The sequence below is a fragment of the Lacerta agilis genome, chromosome 3 (assembly GCF_009819535.1).
Source record: "Lacerta agilis isolate rLacAgi1 chromosome 3, rLacAgi1.pri, whole genome shotgun sequence".
Classification (NCBI taxonomy): Eukaryota; Metazoa; Chordata; class Lepidosauria; order Squamata; family Lacertidae; genus Lacerta; species Lacerta agilis.
In genome coordinates, this window is record NC_046314.1 from 38,712,568 (window position 1) to 38,726,793 (window position 14,226).

A 14,226-nucleotide genomic window follows, 5' to 3' on the forward strand; every position below is an offset into this window, starting at 1 on the left:
AACAAAAAGTTTTGTTTTTTTAAATATTGCCTGCAAAGCATGAGGGGTTAGAAACTCTTATTTTTAACATATGTCAACAATCTAATTATTCTACCTTGCTGGTGAAATAATATTCATTAAGTACAACCAATTCAATATCAATCAAGGTTCTTTCCTTACTTCAGTTAGAGTGTAGCAGTCCTCAGCAGAGCATTCTGCTTTGCTAGTTGGGTTACTGAGAGCAAAAATAATTGGCCTCTTGTTGAAGGAAGCCATATCCTGGATAATCTTTTTTGTAAATGCACCACCAATGGCAGCAGCTCCTGAGGAAGACAATGGGAAATTTGGATGAAGTAACTGTTTTGATCATAGACAATGGCACAATCCACCATAACTTGTCCTGTTGCACTCATATGCAAAGAAATGTGCCACTGTGACATTTCATTTCAATGAAGCCGGTGCTTGAGATATTTCAAGGGGGACCAGCCAGAATGAGACACTTCAGGATCTTAAGTAGTTGTAATTTTGACACATATTCAATTGAGTTGCATTAAACTGTACGAACAGACAGATGCTTGAGTCTTGAAGAGTTGCAGAACCCACCAAATTACCATCAGTTTAAACTTATATCTTCCTGTCTGTCTGTCTGTTGTCTGTTGCTTTTCTTCTGATATCTTAGGCCTCTCAAGAAAGTATGGTTCAAAGTCTGGCTCCCATAATTTTTATAGGCTAATTGGTCTAAACAAAAAGTACTGTACTGGCACTTGATCTACAGTTTTGCAGAGTTTATGTCAATTTTGCTTCTATACAGTTAATCATAAGAATGTCAACCTTTTCTAGCCAGAGGGTATCACTAATTAGAAAACATAATTAATTTCACTTATGCTTTATGGCTACTTTTATTAAATAATTGTTTCTGGTCCAACAATAACAAGTCTTCTTCCTAAGCAGTGTCTAGCAAGTCTCCATATATGGCATTTGCTGAGACTTGTTTTAAAGAAATCCCAGTCATACAAGGAGAGATTTTTTAACAATTAATCATCCATATAGAAAAAACAATCTCAAATTTGATCAGTCTTTCTTGCTACACAGCAGATACACAGCAGAGAAACATGGTATTTAAATAAATTCTTTTCATGTTCCACACTCAATGCTATACACTGCATTTTGAATATACACAGCTACCTGAATGTAACTGTTTATACCCTTTTTCAGTAAATGGAATTTAGTAGTGATTATTCTGTACAGTATCCTGTACAGAATAGGGTACAGAATAATCCCTCTTAAATTTCATTCACAGAAAAAGGGTACACATTATTCATAATGCAGTTATTGGAACAGCATTTAAAAATGGGGGAAGGATAAATTACACACTATTCTGATTATATTATGCCTCAGGCAGCAAATGAGAGGAAGGACATAACCCAAGGAGTGGATTAAAAAGTATACATTGACCCAAAGCTATGAGATCTTCCTGACGTAATGCATCGCTTGTCCACTACTTACATTACAGTTCAAAATTTTCTATAGCTTCACCTGGTTTCAACCTCTGAAGGAAACAAAACAAAGCTATTTTATAACAGCTAACATCACTTCCTGAGGATGGTTTTTGGGAGTTGGGGGTTAGATGACTGTCCTGTGATTTTTGGATGAAGGACGATATACAAATTCAATTAATAAGAATAATAATACATACTCAGAACCTATTTTTATACATTGCATGCATATTCACAGCGTCTATATCAAACAACAAAACAAAGAGGCAAAGGTAGTATAGGTAGTTGGACAAAAAGAAATTTAAGTGTTACCTATAAGAGCAGTTGGCCTTAAACTGTTAACAATATCTTCTAGATTTTTCATCTCTTCATGTTGATGGGCAAACTGTTCCTTCTCAGCTGTTAGTGAGGCACGGCCCTAAGTTTAAAAAGCAAATTAATTCATTAGAAATATAGATTTGCATCCATTCTGTGTTTTATGTCTTAATGAAAGGACTCAACTTGTCCTCAAAAGCACACCTATCTTCTCTCATCTTACGAGTCAATACTGGCCACATGCCAAAACTTACTACAACCATTCTCTGATAGTATATTACACTTCCTCCAATTAAAAGCAGATAGGTTTTACTAAGCATTTTGTAACTCTTTGGAACGATAGATCGGATTTTCGAGGGAGATCTGTTCATACAACTTCTGGAAAATCGTTATTATACATCTGTGTGAGAAAACCTTCCAAAGTCCATTTGGTGAAACCCCATTAGATCTGGGGAGAAGGTAGCTGCACTCATTTTCAGGAAAAAACAAACAAACCTTCTGATCAAAATTCATGAGCAATGTTACCCTGAAATAGCTTAACTTGATTTAATGTCTTATCTGCTTAGTGATCTTACACCAAAAACTCTCTTAAATGGTTGTGAATGGGTATCCCCATTTGCCCCCAACAGAAACTACTGACAAATGCAAAATGCAAACTGCCTCTTGTATTCCACTGATTGGTGAAGTTGGCACCTGGCCCCCTGAATCAATTAATATACAGAATGAAAGACTAGAAACAGCTTGCACTTCTCCGGTAATTAATTACACAGTTCACAAGAGGCTTGTCTATTCTTTCCCAAGCTTCAAGTAGAGGAAATTGTACGGAATTTAGAGAAGGGCATATAATAAAGCCAAGATTTTCTCTCTAAAACTAGGTGGTCTTAAAATACCTATCAGCAGCCTAGCTAGGATGTTTATGGAGATAATTTTCTTTTCTGAGAGGGATAGCAAGCAGAAGGTGGGTTTTAAGATTTCTTTGAGGTCCACTGCTGTTAGTGAGTGTGGCATAAAATGGTAGAACAGGAACATGGTCAACTGAGTACATAACAGGAATGCTTTTTAACTGATAATAGGTATGCTAGATTTCTGAAATTCAAAAACATGAGTGTAGTATTTCTCACCATGAGCTGGCTAGCAGGGGTGATATGCACCACTCCAGGTCTCAAACCTGGAATCTGCTTCAAGAGTGGCTGCAGCTGTGTGAAGGAACTGGAATTCAGCACTCAAGAAGAGCCAGTTGTCTTACACTACATAGAATAGGAGCCCTTAAATGGCATTGTGGGAAAAGGAATGCTTTTTCTGCCTCCAGAAGTGTTGGCCCTCCTAAGTAACCACAGCAAAGCTCTATGTCAGTGGGAGCTCACTTCTGAATCTGAAGGGGGTGGAAGTTACAAAAGCAGCCCCCTAGAGCCATCATGATTCAAATTGAAGAACTACTGTCCAATAAATATGCAAAAGTGCATACAACTGAAGGGAATCTACTTCGAATGCCCATTTTGACGTTTTGTGGGAAATTTTGTGGTTTGGTGTTGTGGTTCCCTGCCCCACCACCACCCCCAAAAAAAGATTAGGCAAAAGTATAATAATGTATATACAGGGACCTGTGTAAGTCCAGAATGAATAAAGAGAACAAGGGTTTTAAAAGCTGTCATAACACAACTACATTTTTCCATTTAGAAAATCTATTACAGTATAAACACACGTTTCCAGGTTTGTGCTTTGGTACAAATTACCTCACTGCATTTGTTCTCTTTCTTCTTCACTTCCCTGATCGGTAACCACAAGTCTTGGTATTTATATGATGGAAAGCAATATTTTATCATCAGCAGTATATGGTTCATGGTGACCACAAGACATAGCATAGATCTGTCACATGGCTAGCAATAAATATGTTGCTGTATGCTAGACTATGCCAGCTTCTTTCAACTCACCCTTGATTTATTTGGGGATAGCTATCGTTCATCCCCCTCTTCTCTTATAAACTTTTCTTTAGAGAATGAATTACTGGGTTTTCAGGTAATATAAATATGTACTCATGCAATTAATAAATTGTTATAAACATTTTCTTAGTACTGCTACCACAGAACTATTCTGAGATACTTGCACCTGGCCCCCTTTGTGACCAAAATGAAAAATTCATAGCCCCTCCAGACCACAATACCTTCAGTCACCTTCTGACATACTCATGAAGGCCAATTTCAGGGCAAAATTACTGGGCTACTAAGTTCAGTGCTGTTTTTAAATACTCCAGCAGGTGTCACTGGGATTTTAAGAAAATACATAAAACATTAGTTAAAAAAACAAAAACAAAAAATTAGCATAAAACACAGTTAACTTATAAATGTAAAAATACAAAAAGGTCTTTTTTCTGGTTATAATATAAATTTAAAAACTGATACTGTAATCTATTTTAACTATGCATATAAGTCTCCCCTGCCATATTTCTCAGGCTGAATCCATTTGTTCTCCCTTTGCTAACTTTGTTAAGTTTCACCAAATTCTGATTACTTTCATGAAAAGAAACTTTCCCAACCATACCACCTTGACGCATGCCTTAGGTATTTACTTGTTTATTACCATTTCCCATTCCATACCACTTTGATTCTTCTATAATCATTTTAAAAACATGGCATCTATTTGCTAACAGCCTGACCACAAGAGTGCAATCCAATGACGCTCAGGCACATTTAAGCCACTTGATTACTCTTATCCCTTTCCCTGAAAAGTGAATTCAACCGGGCTGAAAGGCCAAATTCTCAAAATAGCAGATGTTTAGGGGCCACAACCAACTTTGTCACGGAAAAAAACATTTACTTTGATTCTGGAAGATGCTAGTGGTTACTTTTTTAAAATACCACCTCCATATCTTTTCTTTCAAACTCCTTTCACTCTTCAATGCCAATTTATCTAATTGCCAGCTCCACCACAACAATTCCAAACTGTTTAATGTCTAAATCCCCTTCCCCATACAAACTGGTTGCCCTCCAAAATCATATGGCAAAACAGCTGTCCCTACACATCCTGCCCATCTAAATATCCATGTCTTTCAAGTCTCCTCCTCCACTGACAACAGTTTATCAGCACTCACTCCCAAATCTGCATCCCGCTCCCTTGGCTGCGGGTGATGGCAAACTGCATTCGTCACACACTCTGTACTCCAAGGCAACTGGGTTGACGTTCTTGAATGCAACAGCAGTCAGTGGTAGGCAGATCAGCCTATTTGCCATACCAGGGGCATCACTGCTGCAACTGCTCTCTAGTATGCAATGACTGAATGGGAAACACCACAGCATTTGGTATATATAATTAGCCATTTTTTAGACTCTGTAGTGGATTGATGTTGAATTAGGGAAGATTTGGCCTAAAGTCCCTGCTCAGCCATGATGCTGACTGCATGTCCTTGGTCACATCACTAACTCTGCTTAAACTACCTCACAAGATTACTGTGAGGATTAAATGTGATAATCCCATACATGCCACTTTAGGCTAGTTGGCAAAAAGTCAAAATATAAATTAGAATGACAGACAGACAGAAACACTCGATACTTTCTGCTTCCTTTAATTCAGACTTATCTAGAGACAAATAAATTAGGAGAAAAGTAATATTATCTGCTGGGATTTCCTGTATTTACATGCTACTCTTTGGAAGAGATATGGACCATGTAATAATAATGACTGAATAGAACTGCGGAGGAAACAACAACAAACATCACCTCCTCTTTCTGGATAGAGAAACTCATCCAACTCCAGGAATATTATAATAACATTAATATGCAACATCATCCATCTAGCCAGAAGTTATGGTGATTGCACAAAATCAATGCACACATCCTCAATGACCATGTGAGGCCAACTATATAAGGGTTCCTCAACTGCATCATAAAGCTTCTTTAAACTTAACAGATATATGTGAAAGCACACTCCACTTCAAGTCTCACTATTCCAATCCACCAGTCATTAAAGACCCAAGGGAGTAGCATGCATTCACACACACATGGTGACAACAGAAAGACATCAACTGAGGGAAGGATGAAAATACAATAGCAAATCAAAGTTTCTTTTCACTTAGACCAACCATAAAAAACTATGCAAAAAATATATGAAGAAGTTGAACAAATCAGCTGTATTATTTTGTTTTTCTTGTTAATTTTAAGAACCTCAAAACTATAACATAAATGACCACTTATTATGGTTCTTGAAATATATGTTTCTGTCTTAGCTCTGGCACGGGGAAGAAATGAGTTAAGAGTAACTGATGTAGTCACCCAGCAGCTTTGAATTTCTAACCACTGCTGATACCATAGCAAACCACAGCATGTAGGAAGGGCATGATCTCCTCTCCATCACTATGCAATAGAGTTATTTGAGGCAACACAGCTGAACTTTAAGTAGAAGTCTGGCAAACATAAAGGAAAATATCAGCAGGAAATTATCTCTTATATCAGCATTTCTTTTCTCCTTTTGATAAATAACTTCATGTTTGTGGGTCCAAGCCCAGCAAGCCGGTGATCTGAGTGGTGATCTTATAATGATAGAAATGACAACAACAACAACAACAACAACAACAACAACAACAATTTATTATTTGTTCCCCAGCCACTCTGGGCGGCTTCCAACAAATATTAAAATACATTAAAATGATGACAATATTATGGGATTGAAATTGGCCATAACTATTTTTTATTACTGATGTAGTAGGCTATGGCATAGGCAGTGGGTATGCATCCTGAATCAATCAACCCACCTGCTGATTGATTGCTCCTTCAGGGTCGATCCTGTGTCTCCCCATGACACAGATCAAATGGGGCAGTCCCACCAGGATGCCAGTAGGATGTTATATAGTCTGATAACCCCCTGTCTGGACCACCAGACAGACTTTCCCTCTGAACCCCTTTACCAGGTTACCCTGGGTTCTGATCCCAATCTGGGAGTGGGAAGTGCTGCACCCCCACCCCCACTTAAGACTATGGATCCAACCCAATGCCTTTTTCTGCCATCTGAGTCGGCTGCTCCCTGGCAGCTTGCCAACAAATGAATCACATCTGCAACCAATCCCATAGGCCCCAGTAAATATCCATCAGCCAGGCCTCATTGCCACTTGGTGATAAGTATACTCTGTCGGGCTGGTATAAGTCCAATTTATCAAATGTGTTGTCAGGGTGCCATATGACATGACCACCCAACTGCGCTACTATGCGGGACATAGCTCAGCTAACTTTCTCCCATGAATGGCTGACACGTGCAGGCAGTGCTGTGCCTCACCAGTGGTGTTGCTCCAGATTCTCAGACCAGAAGATGGTCAAACTAGGGTGTGTTGCCCGCAGGGTGACAATATCTGCAGTTCCTGCCAAAATGAGGGTGATGACCTTTCTATCAACCAAATCATTTTCTCCAAGTTGTAACATGATAACATCTGGCGGCCCAAGGAATTCTCTATTATATCAGCATTTCTTTTCTTCTTTTGATAAATAATTTAATGTTTACTGTATCAAACTAAGTTCTACTCAGACGATACCCATAGAAATGAATGGACCTAAGTTAGTCATGCCCATTAATTTTCATGGGTCTTCCCTGAATATGACTAACATTTGATACAACACTATATGATTTACATACACTCACATAAATTGACATTTTCCTGGAAGATAAAAACACAAAGTTAAACACTCCCCTCAGTGTTTATGTTAGTCAGCTTGCTGAAAAAAATCCAAATTAGGATCAAAGAATATCACCTAAGGTAATTATGGGGATAATTATATTTCCAAAAAACACTGACCCACTTTTACTGGGTTACTTAGCCACCTCTAACACATGTAAGTGTAAGGAAAAGGAGACATCACTGAGACCTAAAAACATATAGATTGATACCAATATATTTTGTTTCAACCAATATTGTAGAGAAAAAGCAGAATACTTTAAATATGCATTTGTAGAATAAGGAAAAAGCTGCATCACCTTTACAATTAATCCTTTGGAATCAACCATCCATATCTTTTTGATGGCTTCCTTTTTCGGTGTCCCTTCCTTTTCCATGGCCATAAGAATCAGATTGGCAATCCCCAGAGCTGCCTTAACAAGAAAAAGGAGAGAGAAAAATAATTAGGTCATGAAATTCAAGTTTTATAGCTTATCTTTACTCTTTTAGAACCTATTAGCCACAGTAACAATGATAACTGTAGAAACAGACTACCTTAAAAAAAAACTCCTGTACCACTGGTGGTCCACAGACCACAGTTTGGTATCCCGATATAGGAGATATATATGAGGAAGAGTGAGAAGCAAACATGATGCTTGAACAATCCCTATCTGTTTAGTTTTGAAACAACTGCTTACTGTTTCTCTGATTCTGTGTCCAATGAAAATGGCATCTCTTAGAGACATGCTAGAAAGTTATCATGTAAGTTATGACAGAAAGCTGGACTAGACAAGAAGCATATTTCTTCAAACAGATGTCCTAGAATAACTGTGACATGGCACCCAATGGACCTTCTCCCACCACGTTCTAAAAAGGTTATGTGACATGCACATAGCAGGCTCCAAAAATTCCAAAGGATGAATACAACATTGAAGACCACAAGTAGACATAAACAATATCTGACAACTCTGTTGAGTCATAAAAGCTCCCAGGCTACTCAATAAGACTGACATCTATCTATCTACATATAACGGTAAAGCTCAAAGGACAATAGCCATTTAGTTTCCATCTTGCATACAGTTCTTGATCGTAACAACAGCAGCAATAACAACAACAAACCTCAGGTAGGGGATAGCAAAAGCAGGACTGAGAACTTCAGACAATATAGATATGCTTTTCAGTGCTCTAAACCTATATGAAGGTAACACTGGATTACCAACTGCTTTATGCCATGAAATTTTTTTGTGTGTGGTGGTAGTCGTCATTATTGTTTTTTACTAATTGACCTTGCATCTGGTTAATAAATTGATTCTTTTGGGTGATAGCCTTCAAATATTATGACGGGAAGGACTGAAGGTACCTGCAAGGGGATGTATTGTATGTGAATGTGAAGAAGAAAACTTAATAGACACAATCTATAAATTTTAAACTGAAGTTATTTTCATACCAAAAAATAAAAATGATGGGGGTGGTGGAGTGAGGGGGTTGAATGGGCAGCAAGGGCCAAATGCTTGTATCAGGAGTTAATCTTTAACAAGGAAATGCTTCAATGGAGCCTTTGGGTTCTATATACTAACTGGCCAGCTTATTTGTTTATTGTTATGCATCTGTTGTGCCTTTCTTTCATCCTGGAAGGTGGTGTACATGGGGTTCCAACCCAGGCAAACCCCCATTCAGACACTCAGACCTGTTTGGCTTCAGGAATATAACTTTATTAGGTGCTTTTATCAATCAATAACAATTTATTCGACCGTCAGTCAGAACACAATCATCCATACAAATTTTAAAAACCTGAGACAACTCAGAGGGGCTTACACTAAAACATACAGTAAAAGTAAGTTATACATAAAAACCCATATCGATACCATCGATTTGACCTTACGCTGTTTAAGGGCCAAAAAAAGAAATTTGGCCACCTCAAAAGTTGTGGTGCTTTTAGCATTAGTCAATAGTAAAGCTATACGTAAAGGTAAAGGTAAAGGACCCCTGGACGGTTAAGTCCAGTCTAATTTGACTTTGGGGTGCGGCGCTTATCTCACTTTCAGGCTGAGGGAGCCAACATTTATCTACAGACAGCTTTCTGTGTCATGTGGCTAGCATGACTGAACCACTTCTGGTGCAATGGGACACTCTGACGAAAGCCAGAGTACATTGAAACACTGTTTACCTTCCTGCTGCAGCAGTACCTATTTATCTACTCACACTACCATGCTTTCAAACTGCTAGGCTGGCAGGAGCTGGGATAGACCAACGGGAGCTCACCCTGTCACGCGGACTCGAACTCCCGACCTTATGATCAGCAAGCCCGAGAGGCTCAGTGGTTTAGACCACAGCACCACCTGCTATATGTACCTTCACTTTTAAAAATAAGATAAATAACAGGAAAGATAATAATTGGATAAATGGTGTATTACCTCGCCTGCTCCCTGGAACAGTATTTTGTGATCTGACAGTTTGTTGTCAGTAATCCGTAGAGCAGCAAGAAGTCCAGCAACAGCCACTGATGCTGTTCCTGAAAAATAAAATGGAACTTACTTCAACAAATTTAAAATTAACTTGTGTCATTGCTAATGATTACCAACAAGTCCCCACCCCTTTGTGATTTTTAAAAATATAATCCTGTCTTTAATGGCTATGTTAACCTCTGATACTAAATTGCAACACGTTGATTTTTATTTTTATTTTAAGCACAGGATGAGTATCAAACACAGCAAGGTTAAATTAATGTTTGTTTAATTATACTACTACAATGTAATAACAATCTGAAATTATGTATTCGACTGCCTTTTAAAAGACTTATTTTAATAGATTTCAATAGCACACCTGTTGAAATGAGAAGAGGTGTCCTCAGGGCACAAAACATGTAGAAGTTGTCTTACAAAGGCTACAAAATTATTGTAATGGCATTAAAATGTTCATTTGAGCCTATGGTGTAGGGTAATATTACATAATGGAATATAAAGAATGCTAGAGGGCATATATACTGGAAATATATCTGGAAAAGTTGATGTACACAAGAAATAGTTTCAATATGGTCCAACTCATAAAATAACAGTAATCCCATTGTGAAACAATATCTTACTGTAAAAACAATGGAGAAAACACACTGTTTTGATAAGAATTAAAGGATGAAGTAACTTGTAACTGAATCCAAATGCATTTAAAGTAATCTCTTTCTCTTTCTCTCTCTCTCTCTCTCTCTCTCTCTCACACACACACACAAGTACATCAAATGTTTGGTATTTTACTGTATTTATTGTAGAATTATATATTTTACATATTATGATAATTGAATTACTAGTTACATATTATTCCCACAAGGCTGATGTCCACATCAAAATAACATATTAAATAAAATATTACTAAATGTGTCCTTAAATAAGGTTATGCGAACTGCATAATATGTAAGAAAGCGTTCTATAAACCACATGTCATGAAGAAATTTGACTTCTGGTCAAAAGCCTCATTTTGTTTCAAAAGGAGGAGGAAAAGGGACAACAAGGCAATCATAAGTTCCATCAAAAGGCAATATCTTGACTGCAAAATTTCTGTTAACATACATTTCAAATGCATAGTAAGGAAAATCTGCTTCTCTAGACCATTGTGATCTTCAGCACAGAATTCCCTCACTTCCATGTGTCACACCTGGGCCAGTAAATATTCCCAGTTGTTTCAGTATAAACAATGTAGACCAGATTAAAGTTATACATGCCACAAACTGGCAATGACATGCTGTAAAATTTAGAATGCTAAAGCCTTACTAAGCAGTCTCCGGAGGATTACTTAAATAATAATAATACAAGAACCATCAAATTTCACTAAGTTACTTTGGGGTTCAAACATCTTGCTCCTCTCAAGCTCGCATTTTTGTCATAGAGCTATTGTATTTCTTCTGCACACAAATAACACCCCCCCCTTAAAATTTAAGCAGCACAGCAACTGCAACTGTCAGTGGAGTATAAATGTGCAAATGTCTCGTGGACCTAATGGCTATCAGCTGCAATATTACCAGTAGCAAGTGATGTAACACCCCCTTTATGAAGACTACTTTTAAGGTATTGAATACTTCCACACCTCTATCACAAGTGTGAGAGTGCACAAAGTACACAGCCCACTGAAGTGCGGGACAGGAAACAACTCTAACCAAACACACACATTTTAACATCTCCCCTCTACTCCCAAGAATGTTCTATATGTTTTGATGGTAGGCTATGTGGTTCCTCATTATCCTTCTTTATTTAAAAAGGAAGCATGTAGACTGAATGTTGCAACAATAGCAGATGTTTAAAGTGGGTCTTCCATCTCCTCACCATAGTAGTTTTGCATTTACCTTGGTGAATTTCAGCTGCTTCTGGCTAAAGGGTGGGAGGGGCTCTGTAATAAAATCTCATGCTCAATGGAAACATCCTGGATATTTGTTAAGCCTCATGGGGCAGTAGACTCCATTCTAAGAATAGAAGTGTCACAATGTCCTTAGCAAACCTTATTTTAGGTTTTATTAAAGATCTATAAATGTCTGACATGGCAGATCACTTTGCTCTTTAATTTGTCATATACTTCATCCGGCCACTGCTTTCATAAAAGTACAGATGTAAACTGCTTTCATGTTAATTTAATTCAACAGATACAGCACAATGAACAAAACTCTGCAAAGAGCTTTCTCTCAGCTCTGTTTCCCCTTGCAAGCATGGATCTGGAACCTCACAGCAGGAAAATCTGCTGGTGAAGAACGATGAAAATAGTTGATAGGAAAGGGTTAAACATTCCCTTCCCCATGCAATTTCCCTGCTCTCAGTTGCCTCCTTCCTTCTCCACCTGGTAAAAAGAAAGAGAACAGAAAACTGTTCCTTTTAACATGCCTGGATACAGGAATGCAACACTTATTTGGTGCCATGTTTGAGCTACATTTTATTTTTAAGGTTGAATCCCAAGTTAAACAAAGCTAGAATCCTTAAATTGATTACTCTGAATGCCCCTTCTTCCCTCTCAAAAGTAGCAGATGATATAATTCATTTACACTCTCTATCACAATGTATTATTGCTATCTGTTCTGTCCCCTCTTTCTATTACTATTCTTTAGTGCCTATTATTGTACAATAATATTAAATTAGATTAAAATGTTTAAAATTAAGTAGCTAAAGTAGAATCAGTGGCTAAAGTAAAAGCAAATAATAGTTTCCAATGCCCTTTGGAATAATAATGTCAGTTTCTTAGGAGACATGCAGCCAACTAGCTACAATAACAGAGTCATTGTGACCCCTGAACCACACCACAGGGTCGGGTTAGGATGAGGTGGACATGTTGCTCCACCAGACTCCGCTGGCCAGGGCTCCACCTCTACAGAGTATCAGCTAAAATTGTAGCAGAGCACACACTACTACCAGTGGTGTCCCCAATGGCAGTAACTATCACAAGGCTGCAAACAGGAGCAGTGTGGAGCAGAGCTGTTGATGCATCCAAAGTGAGCACCTTTTCCAGCACCCCGGAGCAAACACAAGCAAAAACTGTAAAATTGTCCTCCCCTTCTAACCTAGACAGCAAGAATAGCAGGGCTTCAGACATGGCAGTGGATTCACTGCTTGATTCCACTTCTTTAGTCTCCTCTGGAACCTTGGATTGCTGTGTCTGTCACTACTCAGTATATTGGGCAATGAATGCTGTTGGCCATGGCATAGTCTTGCAATCTGCACACTTTGAAAACAGATGTAAGAAACACTGAAAATAAGTTATGAGACAAGAGCCTGGGAAATAAAAACAACTGAGCAGGCAAGCCAAAGACTTCAACATTTGCAGTAAACATTTTACTAGCACACAAAAATCCTTATGACTACTATTAATAGCAAACAATTTATATAAAACAACCTAATTGTGTCTTCAGGTTCATTCCTAAAAGATGAATATTGTAATTCTCAAGCAAGCAAAACTTGCATCAACAGTAAGCACTATAAGAGTTGGTGAGAAACAAAAAACATTGTTCATTTTGGTTATCAAGCTTTGTTCTGCTTGAAAATGAAATTAACACATCACACAGCCAGTTATTGCAGCCAGTAGCAGGAGAGATTAATAGTGCAATCCAATACATAAGCTCTTTTGGCAGAGGGATCATAGGAATTTAATGGAAGCCTAGCTACATGACAGAATGCAAGATACGACACCACCATATTATGTTGGTGGAGCTCTTCCGCTGTCAAAATTGTTCCTCCTGCTGTTCTCTTTTGTCTCTTACATGGTGTTGTGAGTTATGTGTGTGGGTTTTGTTTTGTTTTTTGACCAAGCATGCAAGTGAGTGGCCGCATGTGTGCCGCGTCTTCCCAAAAAAAAAGAAAAGGATCCCCCCCTTCCCCAGAGTCTGTTTCCCATCTCATGCTTCCCAAGTTTGTACCCTGTGCAATGAGTCACTAGAGATTGCTACTATCAGTGTGTGTGTGGTGCCCTAGTTGTATATCCTGACCGTTCCCTTTGGCTGCTTGGCCAAAAGGCCTTCCCCTTCCTTGGTAGGTCTTTAACCCTTGTTATTAAAGGGTTATGTGAGATCTCTGCAGATGCAACTACCTGAGTGCTGTGTTGTGTGGGCTCCATTTCTTTCCTTTCACGTGTTGTGCTGCCATACGGTAATTGTGAGGAGCACAAGGAGCTTCCAAACCCTGCCTGTAGTACAACCAGGGCTGATGGATTGCAATGTTGTGACATTGCTATATATGTGGTGATGTCAGGTGGTATGCTGGAGGGTGGGGAATCCCTGTCATTCAATGGCTCTCTCTATCAGTGAGTGGCATGCAAGCATCATTGCTAGCACAAGGG

At 38.4% G+C, this 14,226-nt stretch overlaps 1 protein-coding gene across 1 annotated transcript in view; it reads right to left on the minus strand.

The window, feature by feature from the left end:
• Positions 1–14,226, minus strand: part of ME1 (malic enzyme 1) — a 117,832-nt gene that overhangs the window by 11,171 nt on the left and 92,435 nt on the right. The window contains 4 exon segments of the mRNA XM_033143316.1: positions 160–302; positions 1,788–1,893; positions 7,746–7,859; positions 9,840–9,937. Coding sequence (XP_032999207.1) covers positions 160–302; positions 1,788–1,893; positions 7,746–7,859; positions 9,840–9,937 — 461 coding nt within the window.